Source organism: Grus americana, chromosome 14 (genome assembly GCF_028858705.1).
Source record: "Grus americana isolate bGruAme1 chromosome 14, bGruAme1.mat, whole genome shotgun sequence".
In the NCBI taxonomy this organism is placed as follows: Eukaryota; Metazoa; Chordata; class Aves; order Gruiformes; family Gruidae; genus Grus; species Grus americana.
The window spans coordinates 21722552-21743290 of record NC_072865.1 but is presented as its reverse complement, the minus strand read 5'-3'; the positions used below and the strand labels follow the sequence as shown (position 1 = coordinate 21743290).

The 20739-nt window shown below is 43.0% G+C and overlaps 1 protein-coding gene across 1 annotated transcript in view; it reads left to right on the top strand.

Annotated features, from left to right (window-relative positions):
* The window catches only part of PFDN1 (prefoldin subunit 1), a 32556-nt gene that overhangs the window by 2223 nt on the left and 9594 nt on the right, over positions 1–20739 (top strand). Inside the window, exon 3 of the mRNA XM_054841986.1 lies at positions 13177–13261. Coding sequence (XP_054697961.1) covers positions 13177–13261 — 85 coding nt within the window. The remainder of the gene's footprint in view (positions 1–13176; positions 13262–20739) is intronic.

The window sequence follows — 20739 nt, the reverse complement described above, 5'->3', positions numbered from 1 at the left end:
GAGACGCTTACCTTCTTTGTGTCCTAAACCATTTACACTTTCTCGGTGTGCAGCAGCTGTGGGAGTGACAGTCTTCTGGGGAGTCTTCTTTTGCTTACCTTTCCACAACCAGACAGGGTGGCTTAGGCATAGCAGGCTGTTCTTGCTCCTTGGGGATGGCAGAGGCGCCATCAGAAAATATTTGCATTATGATGGTGTTTAAAAGCTGAACTCTTCATGGGCTTTGTTGTACTAGTCTCTATGCAAATATAGACTAAGAGAGTGCTGCTCTTCTGAATACTACTCAATCATTCATTCTTTTATTCCCCCCCCCCCCCCCCCCCCCCCCCCTCCTGCCTTAGCTCGATATGGTATTTCTGTGAGCTCTGCCTGCTCTGACTGTGGGGCTGAAGGCTGCCTTGCCAATTGGCTCCCTAGTGTGGAGAACATGCGCCAAAGACATGAGGCTCTTTCTGGAGCTCACTCCAACCCCTAGTAGAGAGTTTATTGCTGAAGTCTGGGCTTTTAGCAAAGCAGACTAAAGCAACCCTTGAGCAGGAGTTAAAATCCAAGGGCAGTTTGGCATCTTGTATTCCACTGGAGGAGACCAAAGGAGGGGGTCCTTATGGTTCTTCTGGACATATAAGCTGTGTTCTGTGAAGTGAAATCGCGGATTTTTTTAAATTTGTTGGCTTCGTTGGTTTGTACAGATGTGGGGGTTTAGCCACCAAAGAGATATTCATGATGTCTCAATTTCTTTTGCGTAGTCTAGCATGCAAATGTTAGAGCTCTAGTGCGTCTCAATTATCCAGAAGGGGTGGAGGTCAGCATCAGTGTTAACTCTGACTATCAGTATTCTTCTGACAGCTTGACTGAATAGCTAAATTCTTTGAAGTAAGTTTTGTGCTTCTATTCCTATGTTCAACTTTTGTCTTTTCCTTTTTTTTCTTTAAGCCATTTAAGCTACTACTTAGAATTTGGCTTCTGATAGAGTTTCTCTGTTTTTCTCCAGCTTTGGTGGTTTGGGGTGTGTGCAGGGGGCTAGTACGTATGCTTCTGTAGGATAAGATACTCCAAGTCTTCGTGGAATTTGAAGGCTTGAGGAGCTGTGGTGATGTGCTGCATCCTGGCAGGAAGTCTGCCTAGTTTGGTGCTCGCTTCTGCGCTATTTGGAAAGCAGTTGTGTGGGTTTTTGTTCTCTGAACCCCTATCTTGAGCCTTCTTCTTTTCTAAAAGGCTTTCCCTGCACTGCTGGTGAATGTGAAAGTCCATTTGTTGTTCTTCAACTTGGTGTCTTTTTCTTTTTTTTTAAATATACCATAGTGTGTATAACATGCAGAGGCCTTACTGGCATCCACATGTGGGGCTCAATTTACTTTTGCTATAGCTATTTTTGGTTTGACAGAACAAATGTCAGTGCCGCATAGTATGAGATGATGTATTGCTGTGTACTGTACATATCCATGAGGCTGGGATATCATCTGAGTGGTGGCATCTTGCCAAATACATTTCAATTCTGTTACTTCATACTCTTTTGAAAGGCCTGTTACGTAGCCTGAGACAACTACCACTATGCTGGACTTCTGCTTAAGCTATTTGTGAACTGATATCATCATATTGCTTTGAGAACTATGTTGAAAGTTTAAGCTTCAGAATTCTGTCTGAATATTTCAGACCTTTCCCTTTACATTCTTTTAACCCATAACCTGGACAAGACCCTTATTTACAGAAGAAAAATGTCCGGCACTTGTGCTAGGCACAGTAAGGAGAGCACTGTGGTTTTTCAAGCCATGCCGAAATAGATAGTCAGTTTTGGTTTGATATTGCTTTATCATCAGTTTACTTCTACAACAAATGGGAGCACACTCACAAAAATAAAATATAAGAAAGTAAAAATCAAGCAAATACCGTAGGGTAACTTTATGTTCAAGGGTTTCTGCTAGTATGTTATTGCAGGTGTCCCTACAAAATTACTTTGTATGATTATAGTATTTTATGAGGACAGCTGTAATAATATGATTTTGACCTTTTTAAGAGCAATTCAGATTTTTGGTGGCTGAACCATACATGAGTGAAACATGAGAGAGGATTAAATGTTCTTGATTGTTCCTGGGTTTTAAGTGCATTCCTGCTTTTACTGTGATTCTTGGTTTTGTTTGAAAATGAGACATTGTAAATCAATGCAAGCTCTTTTCTGAACCCCTAAAGGCAGCAATCACTACTACACATCACTTGATACAGCTGCAGTAGCTGCATTTTTACTTTTTGTGTGTGTATGAGATTGGTGTTCAATTCTACCAGGACAGATCACTGCAGAATATGGTAGCTGTATTATGCTTCCCGCTCACGTTTCAAAAAACCTCACGAAGATCTGAAGGACATGCAAGGCTTAATCTTTATGGTTCAGTTACTAACTATAGGCTGGTCTGTGAAATCCAAGTGGCTTCTCTATTGCCCATCTCCTTGGGCAGGGCTTTGTGCAGAGTTCGGTGCTGAAGCCCAGCTGCTGAGAAGCTGACAGGTGCTGCAATACTTAAATGAATCCCAGAGACAAGCATGTTGCTCTCAGCCTGTGGTCAGTATGTAGTTTATAAACTTGAAGCTCCTCTATCTAGCTATTCAAAAAGGGAAGATTTTATTTTCCCCGGTAAGTCTGGTGTGTCTAGTAAGGACAATCAGGCACTGAACTGTGTAGAAAACAAAATCTGTCTCCAGCTGCTTGACCACTGTTTATGCTGTATGTTGAACACGACAGGGGTGTTGGACGACCGTGCGTGAGGAACCAAAGGCTGTGTGGTGTGACATGTGTGCACAAGCCATAAGGTTTTCCATCACCCGGTTGTTTTTTATTTCATGTTTTTCTCAATCTCAAAGTACTCGTTGCAGCCTGAACAATGTTCCTCACAATGTTATGTGTGAGTGGGTCTATAAAAGCTTGCAAGATCTTTTGAGAGAGCTGTCACAGAAAGCAAAAATCAGAACAATGTACACAGGGGTAATGCAGTAGTGGTCTGTACAGGTGCCTTTGACATGAGCAGTGAAGTAAGGGGCAGCAGTTGGTTGTCATCTTTTTCCTGGCTGATCAGGAGTGTGAGAGGAGCACAGTTGGTCAGTGGACTTTGTGGTTAACTGCTGGCAGTAGTGGGCTACTGGGAGTCTGGACTCCTGGATTCTGTTCCAGATCAGAAAGGGAACTTGTTCTTTTGGACACAGGCTCCTTTTCCAACTGGACATCTTCTGATTCCTCAGACACGCTTTCCCCTGCCCTTCCCCCACTTAGTTCTTGATCTTATTTCTGCTGCTCTGGGCTGCTCATTTGTAATCTCCTGGATATCTTGGTCCAGTTATAGCTCTCCTGCCCTGCTGCTCAACATAATTTCTCCATGCAATACTGTAACTTCAGAGAAGAAGAGATTTCCATGGCTTGCATGTGAGATATATATCTACCTAGTTCTAAGAAACAGCTGCGTTTCTTTAAATAAATCAGCTTTAGACAGAGAACTACTGTAGAACGGCCAAATCTGAAAGTCAGTGTTTGTCAAATGTATAAGCAGCAGAAAAAAAGGGTCTTGCAATAAAAATAATAGCTAATTTAATAAAAAAATAGGTGTTTTACTTAGCCCTACTAGAAATAAACTTGTTGGTTATAGTCCCCCCATTTACTTCATGCACATGGTGATAGAAGATTAGTGATATACTGCTTTTACTTGATGCTTGTCTCCCTTGCCTGGAGACATTTAACTCTTTAGGAATGTTTTTCTGTTGGGACTAGGAGTATGACATTCAAACAAATCTGTTCCATTTTCTCTTTTCTTTATCCCGAACTCTTTCCCTGCCTATTATCTAGACAACACAGAGGAAGGACTTACCTGAGTAAATGTAAAGGAGACAAAATCTAAAGTGAGAAGATAAGGGTCAGAACAAACTACTCATGCACACTGACCTTCTTGCTAGAAGAGATGGTTTGATCTGCTGTGATCCAGAGGCAATGTGCTGTCATAGAAATGCCAGAGCCTTCAAGCAGTCTTGTAGGGCACCAGTTTGGAGGTCAGACTGTTGTGGGGAGTGAGAGCCATGGTGAGGGACCTTCATTTTGTCCCTACCTCCAGAAAGAGGAAATCTGGGGTCTCTTGCAAATGCAACCCATCTGTTGCTTCAATGGTACAGAGTTCTCTTTTTGGATACATGCTAGACAAATACTAAATGTTTTGGGGACCTTAAACTGCTCCTGCTTTTGTGGCTTGCTGTGCCAAATGACTTTGCAAAAAAATTACGGAACGCGACTGTCTTATTTCTGAAGTTCTCCAGGCACTTAAAATGTCACTGATATTCTGAAACAGCGAGGGACTTCCATTTATTTTAATATTTAGTAGACTTAAAGTACTGTATTTTGAATCTTTTTTTCCCCATTTCCTAAAGGAAACGTTGGAATCGATGGTTAGAGTCCCTGGGGAAATACTGAGAGCTAGAGCACTTCTTTCAGAACGTAGGGTTGTTTCTCTTGTTTAGCACAGGTACTTAAAGCTGGCTTTCCTGCGGCAGAGGAGAATGGCCAAATCGCTGGACCAAAGTAGTACTGGGAGAGTCCCTGACATATCCCTATCTCACTTGGGGATGCCCTTCCAGGTGTGGTGCCTGTGGATATCTAGCCAGCGGGGCAGGGTGGGACAAATCCAGCCAGCGGGGCAGGGCAGGACAAGGTACCCAACACTCAGGGCCCACAGCTGTTGGGTGGAGATGTCCAGAGTCAGTCTCTGGTCGTATGTGTGTGTCAGCATAGTATATAAATTTTATGTGGAACAACCTTAATACAAATGAGAAATCTATGTCTGAGCATCATCTGACCTAGCTGCCTGTTCAAAGCCTGAAAGAAGGAGGGTTTAATTCACATTCCCTAAATTGAAACACTGAAGTAAAAGATGAGGAAAACAATCCTGTGCAATGAGATTACTATTTTACACAATTGTAATACAGAGACGCAAGAACTGAAGTGCTGAACTCAGGAATGCTACAACTGCTGTCTTGAATTTTTATTTTTGTCTTCTCCAAAACTATTTGCTGAAGTAACAGAATGTTTCAGCCAGTTTAAAAATAATAAAAAAAATAAAAATCAGGCTTTCAGAGAAGAAATTATTTTCCAAAATAACATCCAACCTTTTCAGTCCACAAATGCTGATACTAAAAAGTTTGTTCTTGCTGATTAGGAAACAACAGTGTCATTGATTTAGTGCTAGCTAATTTAACTCTAGCATCCAGAAATATCTCTGTATTAGTGTTGTGTTTGAATTCTTTTGACTCAGTTATCTGTACATCCACTTCTGTGATGTTTGCTGTATTGCTTTGATGCTTTGTTGTAGCAGGATTTGTGATGTGCAGAAGCCAAGGCTCTGCGATTTAACAACCACCAGCCCATAGTTGGGTCTTCCCACTTACCATTTTGAAGGTTTCTTCCTGGGCAAGGCACAAAGCATTGTTTTTTCTCTTGCAACTTTGGATGGATTTGCTTTTCAAGAGATGTGTCGTGATTTTGCTGGTTTTCCTGTGTAGGTTCTTAGTGAAGGGCTGCTGCTGAGAAGGGTAAACCTAAGTTTACGTGTCAGAGTACAGCAGTATCTGCATGTCACTTCATTTGCTACTGTAAAGTTCACCTTTCTGATCACTGAAGATTTACCAATAGAAAAAGACTTTTTTAAAATAGAAAATTCCAGGGTGTTCACACCAACGTTTGCTTGTTTGTGTTTTCCTAGATGCGTGTTCATTTGATGTTGTCAGGTTGTTTTTTTTTTAAATGTTCTTACTTAGGAATTTGTGGGGGTTCTTAAAAATACAGGAGACTTTAGAAATGGATCTTGACTTCCTATTATTGGAAAAATTGTTTCTGTTTTCTGCTGCTTGCAACTTGCAAATATGGTACAACCTAGACTGCAAAAAATCCATTTAAAGTGCATCTGCTAGTAGGCATGCTGTAGTCCTTCGAGTTTCCTTTGCTTAAACAAGCTATAGGTCATCATTGCTACATAGTAAAAAATTACGTTAAAGCAAAATTAGAAGATAAAACCACTAAACCAGGGATATACTCATGGAGATTTCACCACTGTTTTCCCCACATGGTTTGAATCTCAAATGTTATTAATTCCTGTCTGATAGAGAGGAGGCATTTGCTTTTTTTTTTTTTAAAGTCCATTTATGTCAATTGAGCCTTCAAAAAGAATTGATGATGTTCTTTAAAAGCACACCACAGCACTATTTTATTATTTTGGGATGTGCTATATTTAATACACACTTAGAGGTATATTCCTACTTTCTTTTTTTGAAGAACCAAGCATGAACAATGGTATAAATCTACCATCCAGTTAAGCGTCTGGCAATGCAGAAACTGCTGTTTGCAAGCTGTGTTACTATCTTGGCTTGAAGTAACATAATATGCTGTAGCTATTGACAGATAAAAAAAAAAAAAAAGTGAAAATTCAATGTAAACATGGCCTGAAGTCCAGAACAAACCCATTGCCCCTCAGCAGGGCAGGATGGACCTGTTGGGCCAGTCCCCCGGCAGACTTTGAGGAAGCAAACAGTGTGGCACTTTTTGTTCTCTTCCTTTAGCTCCTTAAAGTAAATAGGTTTATGGCTTACAAATGTTCATCTGAGTAAAAGTTAACCTTGTTGTGGCCTACATAAGACTCGGTTTGGACTGCTTCCAGCGCCGCTAAGCCTGGTCTCTGTGCGTGCTCCAGTGCTGTCAGGCTGAGTTTGCACAGGTTCTCCTGCCCACCAGAGATGCTGCTGCCACCATGCTTCAACCCATGTCTCCTTCTGAAACAGCTCCTGGTGCATATCCACCTCTCTGACTGCAGTAGTAAAATGACATGTGAACTATAAACTACTGCTGCTGGAATGCATTCATATATAATTCTCCCAATATAAGCTGCAGGATTTGTTTTGCTTTAAGGTATGTGCAGCTTTGGCGGGGGGGAGGGTGGGGAGGAGGGAGCAATAGCTATATTGAGAGTGACCCAATGAGATGACTGACCACTAAAATAAAAGCAAACATAGGAAAAGCTTCAACTCATCTGTTCCAACTCCATCTGTTTCTGAACGAGCTCTAGTTAAGGCATATGATCTGTTGAACGGGAAATTCAAAATCAGACTGAAAAATGTGAAACCCTTAGACGTGAAGGGTGGCAGCACAAACTATAATTAGTAATGATTTTACTTTTTTTTAATATTGCTTCCTTGTCTTATTTGGAACTGAGTAATTCATCTAGGATGACTAAAACTGGAATTTGCTGGGGTATAAGCAGTGCCTGTTATGAACGGCATAGGGAATATTTACAGAAGCACAAGCAGACCCTAGGAGAGTGAAGGGGGACTACTGGGTGCTTGCTGTTGTGCACAGCCAGCTCCTGTTCAATCAAGCTAGATTGCTTGGGATCAGCTTGTTGGAAGCTTGTCTTCCTTTGGCTTTGAACAGTACTTTAAATGCAGTAATCCCCTACTGAGTATGCTCAAAGCTTGAACAGCAGTGCAAGTTCAGATTTAAAAAGCATCTTTAAATAGATAAGGGCATGACTGGGCTTAGCCCAACTTTTCTCATGGAGTAGTCTAATGAAAACGCTTGGTTTCAAGGAGCAGGATATTACATGTAAATGACCATGCTGTGTTATAGCAGAACATGTTAGGTTTTTTTAGAAATATAACAAACATGTTAGAATAATGTTACAGCTTTGTACAAAGTTGTTACTTTTCAGTGTCTTAAGTTTTTGTAGAGAATTTCCCAAATGCAATGGGAACTGTAAAGCTGAAGTTATAGTGACCCTTTGTATGAGCTGGGAGCCAGGCCGAATGGGCTTTTAGATCAGTCATTCATCATTATTCAAGCAAAATAGCACTGGAGCGTTCCTACCTGTAAAATTCTGTCTGAAATGAGGCAGAGGGATGTGTATCAGTGTTGGGCAGGGAAAAAGCTAAGGCTTTCCCTGGCACCCTGTGCGGGTTCTTGTGGTGACCTACGCAGACCCAACTGGAAAGAGTTGTTTTGCAGACTGGCAGGAGGGAGCCCCGTGGCCTGCTATGTGGCTCTTTCCCTCCTGGTTTTAATACTTTCATACAAACAGCCTCTTGCACTTGCAAGCCGTGCAGGAGAAACACCTGAGCTGTGTTCCCTAACCAGAGCAGGAGGAGGAGAGAGTGCTCATGTCTGGGACAGATGCCTGTGACCGAAAGCTTCAGACATGAAGGTTGAAGTTGGTTGTGGTTGCAAGTAATTGAAAATAGGGGTTCTTAATGGAAAACCTTAACTATGAGCACCACTGCTACTCCACCTTTAATAACTTTAATGACTTGTATGTCATAATGAAGAGTGGGGTGTGCTGAACAAACATCTCCATAACCTCATTCATTGAGCTGAATCTTTCAGTATCTAATATTATGTCTTAAAGTCAAGTAAACAGTACATTTTGGTGCAGAGTGAGTTATGGAATTACTTACACTGTACAAACATCACTTTGTGGGTGTGTACATGTGACACAAAGGAGCAGACCGATGATGAAGTTGATAGCATTGCTGACCAGCCAGACTATAGCCTGAAGACCATTTTGACCAGGGCGTAAGGGAGTGCTGTATAAACAGTGAAGAAATGGGCAGCATATCTAGAAACTTATAATTGGGAAGTGGTAGGAGATCCCTTCAGAAGGAAACAAGCCATGAGTCTCAGAGAGAGTATATAAACCACTTTCTCTGCCTTAGGGAAACAGAAATCCCGATGTGGAGCTAGCAGAGGGAGGAAAATAGTAACAAGTGGGAATATTTAGAGCGAGGTTTCTCTTTCAGTTCCCTTGTGCTCTATTTTTGTTCCTTGTATTGCACTTGAGAACGAGCAGTCACTGGGAGACCAGAGCGCATAGGTGCAGCCAATTTGCAAACACTTCACTCTTACAGAGCCGCTCTTGCTGGCAGCCCAGGTTTGGCTGAACATTGCTGTCCCCGAGGACCCCAGTCCTTTGTAGCTTTCTTTTCTAATTTTTGTTTTGTTTTGAGTTTTTACACTTATCTGTGGACATTGGAAAAATTGCTAAGTATCTGGAAGAGGGCAAATCCTGCTCTGTTTTTACTAGCCATTCCCTTTGAAATGGGTGGCCAGCTGAGATGTGGTGAACTTGTCCATTCTGACCCAGATATTTCTGGTGTTATTTAACAATAGTGAAAAAGTTCCTGTGTGAAGAGGTGATTGTTACTAAGCTTTGTAATTGCCACTGTGGTGCTGAACATTTTTCTGAATCATTGTTTCGTGTTTGATAGTGTAGGTGTCATGTTTGACAGATCTATTAGTGTGTGCTGTGACACTTCACTGAGAGAAGGCGGATGTGAGGGAACTCATTTATATGGAAGAGGATTTGGTTTGTTGCTTGTTTTCTGTGGACTATTGATGCTTAAAAGCCATCCCAGTTACACGTACAAACTCTTGGAACCTCCTGTGGTGGACTCTGGCAGAGTGGTCTACAGAGGTAGCTCTTCGGTGCTGATCTGCGCCAAGGGGTTGCTGTTAGTCATGTCATCTGCCAAGCTCAGCATCACAGAGCAGAAAGTGGCTCCTCAGGTCTGTGATGCGGTGACTCTAATGTGGGGCCAGTTCTCAGCTGGTGCTGTACCTCCAGGCAGTGAATGAAGTTCATGTGTTTGAAAGGCTTGTTCGTAAACTTACTCAGGGAAGAACTAAGTCCTCAGAACCTCCCATGGCTCTTCTGAGAGATTAAAAATCATAAATAAAATAACCACATTTAACTAAAACCAGGCAGCAGAATGATGCTGTCCTATTTCTCTAGCTTGGTCGTGGTGGTGGGGGGAATGAAGTTAGTGTTTTACTTAGTGTAATTGGAAGAATTTAAACTCCAGCTTATAATAAGTGCCCTGCAGCACCTCTTACTTAATAAGCAGAACAAGCTTCTGCTTTTTCGAAGTGCTGCCATAAACCACATTATTTCCTTAGGTAAAAACTGTGGCCAAGATCTCCATAATGTGTGTATCCCTAGCTAAAAGCTAAAACACTGATGAGTTTTTTTGAGTCCTCCTTATGTTGGAAAGTGAAGCCACAGATTTAAATAGTTAACTGTGGATGTGGTTTTATAGCTTCAGCTTTCAAAAACATTGGCCTTCGACAGCTTACACAGCAGCACCTGTGCACTTTAGGTCGAGAGTTTGATGGTCTTGCGGCAGGGAATTAAAATGGGTGGCTTGAAGCTGGTACTGGTGAAGGCCTTCTGAAGGATGCTGTTGGCCAAGTCATGGACATTTGATCTGCTTTTAAGCCAGTGTGTGAACAGACACAGGTTCCAGCTCACTATTTTATGGCAAATAAAATTGGGGTGGTTTTATTTGTGCCCAGCTGCCCGCATAAGTTTCGTCAGTGCTAACTTCAGCTATCCAATTTTAATTTGCTGTCGCATGTCTGCCAGAGCATTGCAGGAGGGCGGGAGGGAGGATATTTTCCCTGATGACTGCTGTTGACATTTGCAGAATAGAAGTGAAGTCAGATGCTTGTTTGTTCAAAGGTTTTAGTGCCCATAGTGGTTCTCAGCCAGCCAGAGTCGCTCAGCGTCTGTAGCCCAGCACAGACCTTCCCAGCCGCAGCATGGGGAAAATTGATCAAGCTGTACTGGTGTTTAACTTTGTTTCTTAGACCAGGGGCATCACTGAAACCAAAATGATCAATCTTGCTATACAATTTGGGGAAGCAAATGAGAAGGTATTCTGTTCATCTTTGCTGCCCCCACAAAAAGAGGAAATAAGTAAGGGAATGTTTGCATGCACGCAGGCTTGGGGAAGCTGTGATGTGGGAAAGGACTGATGGCTTTTTTACTGAGGGCACCTTGTAGCTTTGATTTTTCACTAATGGCAGCTACTGCAGAAGCAAGGCAAAATTGTAGTCTTTGCCCCAGAATCTACAGGGTGCGTGTGTGAAGGCTAATGTTTGTTTCTTCTGGTATTGCAGGCTCAAGGTAAGAGTGTCAGAATGATATGGTTGCTGGTGGTCCTGAAAAGTAGCTCCTCTCTGGCTGGATCCAGACTCTGCATGTAATAGCAACGTAAATAGCTTCTCTTTCCTGGAAGGGTGGTCATGGACTTGATTTTCACAAGACTGAGCAAACCCCCCATTTTATTTCAGAAGGCTGGCATGTGCTGGGACCTGAAAACATTACCAACTGTGTGAAAGTGGATTGTGGGGACACTTCATGAAAGTGGGGCATTAAGGGAACAAGGAGAGTATGAGCGAACTGTGCTGTAAAGAACGGGAGCAGATATGGAACAAAGATGACACTAGTAATAAGCATGAGCTGAGACTGGGAAGAAATGAGGAGAGATTTGAGAAAATTGCGATGTAAAAGATATAGCAGAAGTTATTGTAGAAAAGAGGAGGTGAAGTGGGAGAAGGAAGAAGAAGCAATTGCTAAGTGCAGTCAATAGCAGCACCGAAGAGAGTTTTAATTGGAAACCTGTTATAATTAACCACTGTTCTGCTCCCATGCAATTCAGGAATGCATGTGGCAGGTAGTTTTCCTTTCGACTGTTGCGTTGCTGATGCAGAGTATGCTGGGCATCAAGCCAGGTTTCAGATCCGCATTTGTGTTTACCAGGCCCCGAGCAAACACTATTAATAATTTCATTTGTCATGGGAGATGGCACTACAAACTGATTTCAGATTTTTCTATAGCAGACAGGGAATGTGCTCTGATTCTGCCCTGTCTAAAGCTGCTCATTTTAACTGTTGAAGCATGAGCTCTTGTCACCTGGCAGGAAGACATTGACCCTAGTTGGTGCTGGAGGGAGACCTTGAACTCATTGGTATGACCCGTGGAGGCTCCTTTTAAATCCCCTGGGGGACTTTCTAAGTAGGGAAGGGGCAAATCTGCAGCTTGTGCATTCTTTATGTCTGGAAGGATGAAAGACAACTATGGACGGTTCCCAAAATTCATTTGAACTTAGTTTTCGTCTTTGTGGGATGCCAGTGCCACGTGCTGGAGAGCTGCTTTGGGTGCTGGTGTTCCTTCGGAGGCTCTTCTGAGCAAGTCAGGCAGCTTTTTGCATGCTGGTGAGCAGGATTACTGTGACTGAGATGTTATGGATGCATCTTTCAAATCCATTTGGCAATTAAAAAAACAGAACAAGTGGAAACCAGCGGCCGCAATTTCAGTTAAAAATGACCATTTCCCACCCCACAGAAAAGCCCTCTGAATGTAGAAAGCATGGGAATTTGGAGGTCAGTGAGGGTGTGTGTTAAAGCCAAGCCCTGAGCAGTGGGAGCTGTGAAAGCTCAAGTAAAGGCAGGTGTACTGTGGCTCTGTGTTTCTGGTGGAAGTACCTGGCTCTGTATCATCACATCACAGAAGGGTTTGGGTTGGAAGGGACCTTCACAGACCATCCAGTCCAAGCCCTCTGCCATGGGCAGGGACATCCTCCACTAGCCCAGGTTGCCCCATCCAACCTGGCCTTGAACTCTTCCAAGGGTGGAGCATCTGTAATTTCTCTGGGCAACCTGTTCCAGTGCCTCAACACCCTCATCATAAAACATTTCTTCTTCCTTATGTCCAGTCTAACCCTGTCCTCTTGCAGTTTAAAACCTTTGCGCTGTCACTACAGGCCCTGGAGAAAAGTCTCTCTGTCTGTCTTGTAAGCCTGTTTTATATATTGAAAGGCCACAGTAAGGTCTTCCTAGAGGCTTCTCTTTCTCAGGCTGAACAACCCCAACTCTCTCAGCCTTTCTCTGTAGAAAGCTTTGATTTTATTGTGCAGGCTTGTTTAGCTTGTGAGCACTAAAACGGTCATGAATAACATTTACCCATTGAAAGAAGCTTCCTTGACTATATGCCATCAACTGATTTAGATCCCTTTGAAGGGAATGCGATGACAGGCTCCCCTTGCTAGCTGTGTGCAAGATCTGCTTTCAAATCATGCAAGGACACTGAATGCTAGAGGGAGATCTGTATGCATCCATTTTCTTCCACCCAAATCATGGGTGAGATTATTGAGCAAACCTTTGAGGCCAGCCTGGTGGTTTGTGTGAGCTGTCACAGCAATTTCTTCTGCCTCTGTCCATGGCGCGCGGGTTGAGGATGAATACTTTGTAGACGTCACTGTAGTTTAGCTAGGTGTACAACAGATGTAAAAATGTTCAACAGTTGTCTGTCTCTTCTTTTGCACTTGTAGGTTTATTCTTCAGTCTAAAGGAGTGATTCATAACCAGCTTTTAGAAAAACAGAGAATAGCCGAAGAGAAAATTAAGGAATTAGAGGTAAGTTTTTGGCAGGTAATGTTGATGAAAGTAGAACTTGGAAGGTCAACAGGATGTTGTTTGCTACATCCCTTGTTTTTACCTGGTACTTTTAATTCCGAAGGATTGTAACTAGGTGAAACATAGTGCCTGTTAGAAGTAACCTACAGCTCCAGTAGGGGTTGATTGTTTGCTCTGATTCCTGATATGAAAACCGGGGGTGAGGGATTCAATTGAGATTAGTAGGAGCGAGGTTTAAAACTAGCAAAAGGACATTTGTGTGGTTATTTGCAGCTGACAGGTGATGTGAAACTTTGCCAGTGCTGTGGGTATTAAGTTTTCACTGACTCAGGACAATTGCATAAATTCATGGAAGAGAAATCCATTGAGAATTACCAAATATGTAGAAGTGGCATCCTGCTCAGGAAGTCCCTGCGCTATAAATGTCTGGAGGCTGGGAAAGTATGAGGAGGAAGTCCTGTATACGCCTGCCCTGTCCTTACACTCTGCCCTAGGCATCTACTTGTGGCTGCTGTTGAAGACCAGATCTAGTGGGAAGAACGGACTTTGTTTTGATGATGTGGTCAGAGCACTTCTAATGTTCTTATGTTTATCTGGTTGGAGTTTTCAAGGCAGAGAAGAGTATCTAGGAAATATAAAGTAGTGTCTGCGCTAGTTCCAGTGTTCTAACAAGTTATCTAGTGAATCTTGACTATCTTCTTGTGGCTACATGTACAGCTTACAGTTCTTTGGAGGAGATGTTCAAAATGTACTTTTCCAAGGCCGGTAGTGTATTTTTTTCTTAATGCCCCTAAAATATAGTTAATACAAACCCCTGTTCCTTGGGTTTTGGGGAATGACAGAGGAAGCAAAGACTGCGTTGTGTCAAGCTGCTTATCTCATCTGTTAGTGTTTTGGAGAAAGTGAGTGTGGAGACCAGCTAAGTAGGGTCAAGCAGGAATAGGAAGTCAGTGCTCAAACCTACTCAGACCTGTGCAGTTCTCTCTCTCCTCTCCTACTTACATTAAAGCAGAAGTAGAGTTTGTATTTTTTAAAAATCCTTCTTAAAACTCAGCTTGCCTGGGGAGCTGTAGGATGAGCACGTCGCCATATGTTGTGTTGCCTGGAGTGTTTTCTGTACCAGATACTAAGGGGTTTTGTGTTTCTGGCCATGAGAACTTTTTCTGCACAGGGAAAACAAGTAATCCATGGATAGGCTATATAATTAAGGTGGTAATGCAGACAAGGCACAGTCACTTTTATGGTTATGTGATAAAAGTGATTGTATCCTGGCTACTCTGGAGCCATCCCAGATGCCAGCGGCTTTGTGCAAAGCCAGCCCTGTGACAGGGGTTGGAGAACTTCATAGCAGCACATCTGGATTTGGAAATGATTAGAGTGTGGTTGACAGCCTCTGTTTACAAACTGCCCATCGAGTCCCTTACTGTCAGGTCCATTGGGCTGTGGTCAGCTTTTTGGCTACTGTGCCCTTCAGCTGTGCATCTCAGTTTCTTCCTGTTCCTGGTGGGGAATGATCTGACCTCTTGAACTTTCTGATTGCTGAGTTCAGCAGAATGGATGGAATTCCCCCCAAATTATAACCTTAGCCATTCTTAAACAAAGCCTCAGAGCTGACAGCTTTGCAAATGTGTTTTTCTGCTTCACAGCTCCCTGTTGCTTGTGTCTCTGGTTATGGCCACTGAATTGAAGTTCCCAGCAATAGTGACTGTCTTGAAAGGTGGTTGCCACATGGGTCGTTTTTTGGTTTTAGCCATGGATAGTAGGGCTCACATTGCCAAAACTTTGGACAGTTTGTTTCAAATGAACATTCAAGTCCATCTTTTAACTACTCTGCTTCCAACAGGCTGATGGTTTTGTGAAAAGGGTTTTCCTTAGACTTGGGATTCCCCATGAAGAGGACAAGCTCTTAGACTTGAGAGCTGCTGGAAATGGAGATTTCAGGGGAAATACCTGAGTCCAAGTCAGAGAGCACTTATCACAGGAGTAGGGGATTTTGCTGTCCTGAAAACAAGATGTGACAGAAGCAGGAAAGAATGTGAAACTCTGTAACCTTGTGCTTCCACTGCATCATTGTAAAATAAATATCAAACAAAGATGGGTTAAAACGGCCCCCCATCTGTTATTAAAACTGGAAGGATTTTAAAGCTTAGTAACAAGGTAGTTAATGTAAAACATAAACCTAACTTGCATTTCTCACTTTGCATAGTTGAATCAAGCTGGTCAGAGTAATCCTTCAGCATTCATACGGTGGTGACTGCTCTGGTTACTCATGCAGCGTGAGCTTGAGATACTTATGCCTTGCCATTACAATGCTATTGCCAAAGTATTGTGAAATGTGTATTTTTGATACAGGCCTGGATCTGAGAAATGCTTTCACTTCTAGCTTGGTGCTGTTTGCAGAGGAGCACATCACAGAGGGCTGGGTTCACTGCTGAGCTCTTCTGTAAAGCCATCCAGCTGTGTAGGAAAGCGCTCCTAAGTGCTGACTATTCGTGAAAATGTGGACTTGAACTTGCTTCAGAGATGTGAGCTGGGTTTCCTGACATTCACAGCTGTCAGAGTGAACTTTGAAAACAGTGAGGGGTTTTGCATCTGGTTCAAAAGCTTCTTTTCTCCCTTCTCTGATAGTCTCCACTGCAGTGCATGATTGCAGTTATTCCCTTTCCCTCACTCCCATCTCTTGAGTTCCTCCACTGCTGAAGCGGTTCATTGCCTTTTTTAAGGCAGCATCACAAAATTGATGTGCTACTGCTAGTTTAGGCCTCCCTGCCACTTACTGTGTGGCAAAGAAGCAAGGAGAACCAGGCCAGTCTCTGTGCAGGGCTGTGAAAGTGAGGCTTGGCTGGAATACACATCGGATGTACTCAGTGAAAGGAACTGTGTTCTGAAAACACCAAAGCGGGTATGGGTGTGTATGAGGGGGCAAATGCATAGCCTGTCAGTTACTCTGCAGAAAAAGCAACGTAGCTTTACCCTTCTTGTTAAAGCGAAGGCATGAACGTGAATATATACATGTAGCATTCTTAACTTCACAACTTGCATATAATCCTTTGGAATCCAAATAGACTGCCCAGGCTTGCTGGCAAAATACACATGCCTGGTTAAAGGCTGTGCCAGTGAGGCTTACAAAAATCTGCCTGAATCTTGCAGAGATTGATGGCATAGGCTCACTCACATACTGGCATGGGAAGCTCCTGCTTAGTAGTAGCGATTGGATTTTTCCAGTCCTGATACTATCAAATTCTTGTTGTGTTTCACAGTACAAGGGGTATGTGTTTAAATCTATTTTGAAAGCATTCTAAAGGGATGAGCACAGACTCTTTTTAGCTCAGCAATGTTTGTGCAGTATTAGGAGAAAAACCAAGTAATGTTTTTCTTCCCTTGTTTTTAAGGAAACATGATATGTGAGGGGTGGAACAATGCTTTGTTTCAGGAAATGTTATCCGTTTCCATTGTAGGTCTAGATGGATTCTGTTTTTAAATGTGGCATTTTAAAAAGAACAAACTCTATGATGTTATAAAGACATGGAAAATTGATTCTTCGTTAGGGGTGGAGAAAGTGATTATCGCTGTGTGTTTTCTCTGATAATATCTGATAGTCCCCTTCTCTCCTGCTATATTCAGCATGTTTAGTTGTCAGGCGTTGTCAGACTAAATTGCTAAAAATAACAAATAGGGGGGAGGCTCTGCTGGGCAGCTCTGTCTACTGTGTGCCACTGAATTTAGCTCCTCCGTGAAAAGGGCAAAATCAACCTGCAGCCTTCTAGTTGAATTGGACTTAGGTTTTAAACTCTGACCACAACATTGTTTTGTACTTGTTTCCCAGGCAATTCTTTCACATGCGTATGGGAGAGTGAAAGTTTACTGCTGTGGAGATAAAGGGTTGCTTGTTTTCTTCTCTGTCTGCCTGGAGTAGAAAATACAATCAGGAAAGCTATACCTAAGTGCTTGATTTCTAATTCAGAAATTTTTCATGTGACCCCTAAAATGACATGTCCAGTTATACTACCCCACACAGAAAACTTCTTTGCTGTCATTCATGGTGGAGAAATGAACGCGCGCTGTGCTCTGCGTTTAAGGGCTTAGATGGTGTTGCAGAGCTCCTTCCTGGTAAAGTTGAAAAGTGACTGCATTGCGATGCCTTACGGTGACCATATGCCAGAGGTAACAAGAGACTTCTTCCCTGGTGCTGCCTGAATGCCAACTTGCTCGTGTTGTGGCTTCCATTTCTCTAATCTTCTTTCTCTGTGAGCTTTAAAATGGCTTTGCTGCAGCCCTGAGACATAATGGTGGTGCCCCCCTTCTTGATGAGTCGACCAGGGCGTCTCTGATGGTTGCCACAACAGTGTTTTTGTACCCTATGGGAACAAAGATTTAGCAGGCGAGGTGTGGCTGGGGAGAAGTGCTGGAGCCTGGGAGTTCATGTTTTCCGGGCAGGTATGGCTCGGATAGACCCACCTGGCACGGCCGCACGCCTCTGACATGTTCCTGCGGCAGCTCTCTGGACAGCCCTTCGCTTTTTACGTTGAAACCGTCAGTGTGGAGACCAATTCTGAGGGTAGCTTTAATGATGTGAAAACAAGTCTCTCGAGATTTGTGGTGCACTTTGCAGACCACTAAACGACCATCAGAAGGTACCAATTGTTAGGCTGTCCCCAAGTTAGACCAATTTCTTCCTGGGATATACAGCATAGAAGCTCTCATCCCATGGTTGGCTCGGGATAGGCTAGTGCCCAGGAATGTGTGGTGGGCTTTTTAAATAAATGGGAAAATAAGGAATGCTCCTGTTTGCTTTGGAGAGGGAAAGCCTCAAGAATAGCCCTCTGTGCTTTAGCCTGGAGCAGATTTTACTTTGGATGAGTGTGCTGTTCTCTCATTCCATTGCTGGCATACACGCACGTACCAAGGACATGATTTTAAACCCACATTGTCACAGAAGCTGCCCCTTGTTTCTAAGTGTGTGCATAGACAAGGTCAGTCCCTGGCTTGGTTTCAGCCCTGTTGGCTTTATGGCCTGGTCTGCTCTAAGGAAGGCTGGTACGCTTCTGTTGCTGTTGTTCGTACAGGAGCCAAGCCAGAACCATCCGTGCAACCTGGGGGTTTGGCTGCAATCATATGCAAAACTCGTCTGACACGGATCTGTTGCTGAGGAGTAGATGGATTTTTATTTATTTATTTTAATTTTCTTAATTTGCTTGTCCTGGAAGGTGGTGTGTTGTGGGGTTGTTTTTTGGGTTTGCGGTTTTTCTTTTTTTGCTGTTTGTTTCCCCCATCCCTCCCACAACTTTACTGTACGTGATGTTTGGGAATTCAGACTGGTGATGTCTCCTTCTCCTCTTGCCCCTGAATCACACCTTGGAGTTTCATTAACTCTCCCTGGTGATCTATGAGTCAGGACTCCCAGATGTTCTCTGCAGTCAAGAGAAAGACAATAAATTCTTCCAGAGGGTCACTTATTCCCAGAGGTGATCTTTTCCCTCTGCTTGCTGTAGAGGGAGGCTGGACACCTGATGTGGGGACAGGTGGAGTATGGAAGTGAACTTAACATATGGGATTAACATTGGGGCTTGCATGGACCTTTAAAGAGGAAGCTGCGGGAGCTCCACAAATTATGGAGATTAGTGTGAAAGTGAGCTGCAGAGCCTCATCAGGCTTCCTGTGAGGACCAGGCCAGGCAATAGCCTCCATCTTGAATGGCTTTGGGTGTGAGGCAGCTGCAGGTGTCTGGGCAGGTTCTTCTGGGCACGGACATTTGGACTTGCTGATGTTCCTGGGAAATGTGTTTCATCTTGACTCTCTTGGCTTCTGTCATCCAGGCCTGACTCTGTTCCTTCACTGAGGGCTTGTTCCTGCTTTTCAGGCTTCAAAGCTGGAAGCTTAGCTTGCTTTTTGAGGACATGGGTGGTCCAGCTGCCTGCCTAAGCTTGCTGTCAGCTAAGGAGCATCCACAGACACTCCCGTAGGAGAGCAGAGCACAGCCTGCATGGGCAGAGCTGTCAGCACTGGTCTGTCCTCCATGGAGATGCTTGTTTTGAAGAAGGGAGTAGCCAAAGCTCTTCCCGTCCCCCCTCCCCGTAGGTCTGGCTGTCTTACAGGGAGGAGAATCTGCATTATCATTCCTGATTTTTGAAATGAAAAATACTCTGAGCAATGAGGGAAAATAGGCTTTAAAATAATAAAACAGTGAGAAGGTTGAGAGTGTAGCGTTAGCTCTGTGTCCGTTATCAGGACAAAGTCATTCTTTCTGAAGAAGCCTTCTGACATTGGACTGAGGCCATACAAATTTAAGGTAAATACTGGGGGAACTGGGGCATAGTTAATGCTGCCCAAATTCTTTCTGTCCCCTAAACTGACTCTGCTGATGGTAATGTGAATAGCAGGCCTTATTCCTTACTTTCAAGGCTGTGATGAATCACTGACTTAACTTATTTCTTTGTGTTTAAAACCTCGCAGTCTGTCTTAATGTCATTTGGCAAAAGTGAGCCTAGCAAAAGGATTGTATTCTTACAGCCTAACTTAACGTGTATTTTATGCTGTTTCTCTTTTATCCGAATCGCATTATCTCTCATCCCAGATAAGTGAAAGTTGATTGTGTGCTGCTAGCACCTTGCAGCTTTAAAAGGGAACAAATGCTCTTCTGTAATCACAAGAAAGGAGGTGTAATTTTTTTAAGTATTGGTTCTGATTCCTATGGTAGACTTGTTAGATAAAGATCAAGTAAGAATGTTGCACTTTGAAAATTGCATAAGAACCTTGTCCTGTGTTAACTACTACACAAGTCCTTGGCTGCAAAACATTACTTTGTAGTCTTAGAGGCGTAGAAAGAAGACATTAGCACGTTTAAGAGGAGATTCCCAGCTCTCCAAAAGAGTCTTCCGCTGGTTTAGACCTGGGATGGCTTATAAAAACTTTAACATCTCACTGCATTTTTCTGAAGAGTGGTTGCGGATGATGCTGATTTTGGTGGAACATCACATGTGTATGGGTATGCATTTGCAAGGCTGGATCTTTCATTTGGAGCAATCATGCACCGGAACAAGTTTTCAAACTCCCAGATTTTTGCAAGCAACTGCTTAATTAGTAATTCTTCGTTAGTCTTCCCCGCACTGCAGACTGCAAAGTAAGCACAGAAACTAGCTGAGAGGGCAAAGGCTTCATGAAGGGAGAACTGGAATGTGATGACTCTTTATTTGCACTGTTCCTACCTTTATTTTTAGGTGGATAATTGAAGATTTTAAAAGCAGGAGAATAATTAACATGGATGTAGATTGCTTCCTTTTAAATCCTTGAGAAGCTGGTTATAGAGATACTTTCAAAATAAATGTATCCCAGAACTCATTTTAGGATTTTTTTTCCTTTGGGGGGGTGGTGTTGCTCAGATTTAAAAAAAAAAAAAAAACAATGGAAAAAGCTTTTCAGGCAAACTTTGCCAGTGTGCTCACATTCCTTTGTAATTCAGGGGAAAGTGAAATACATTA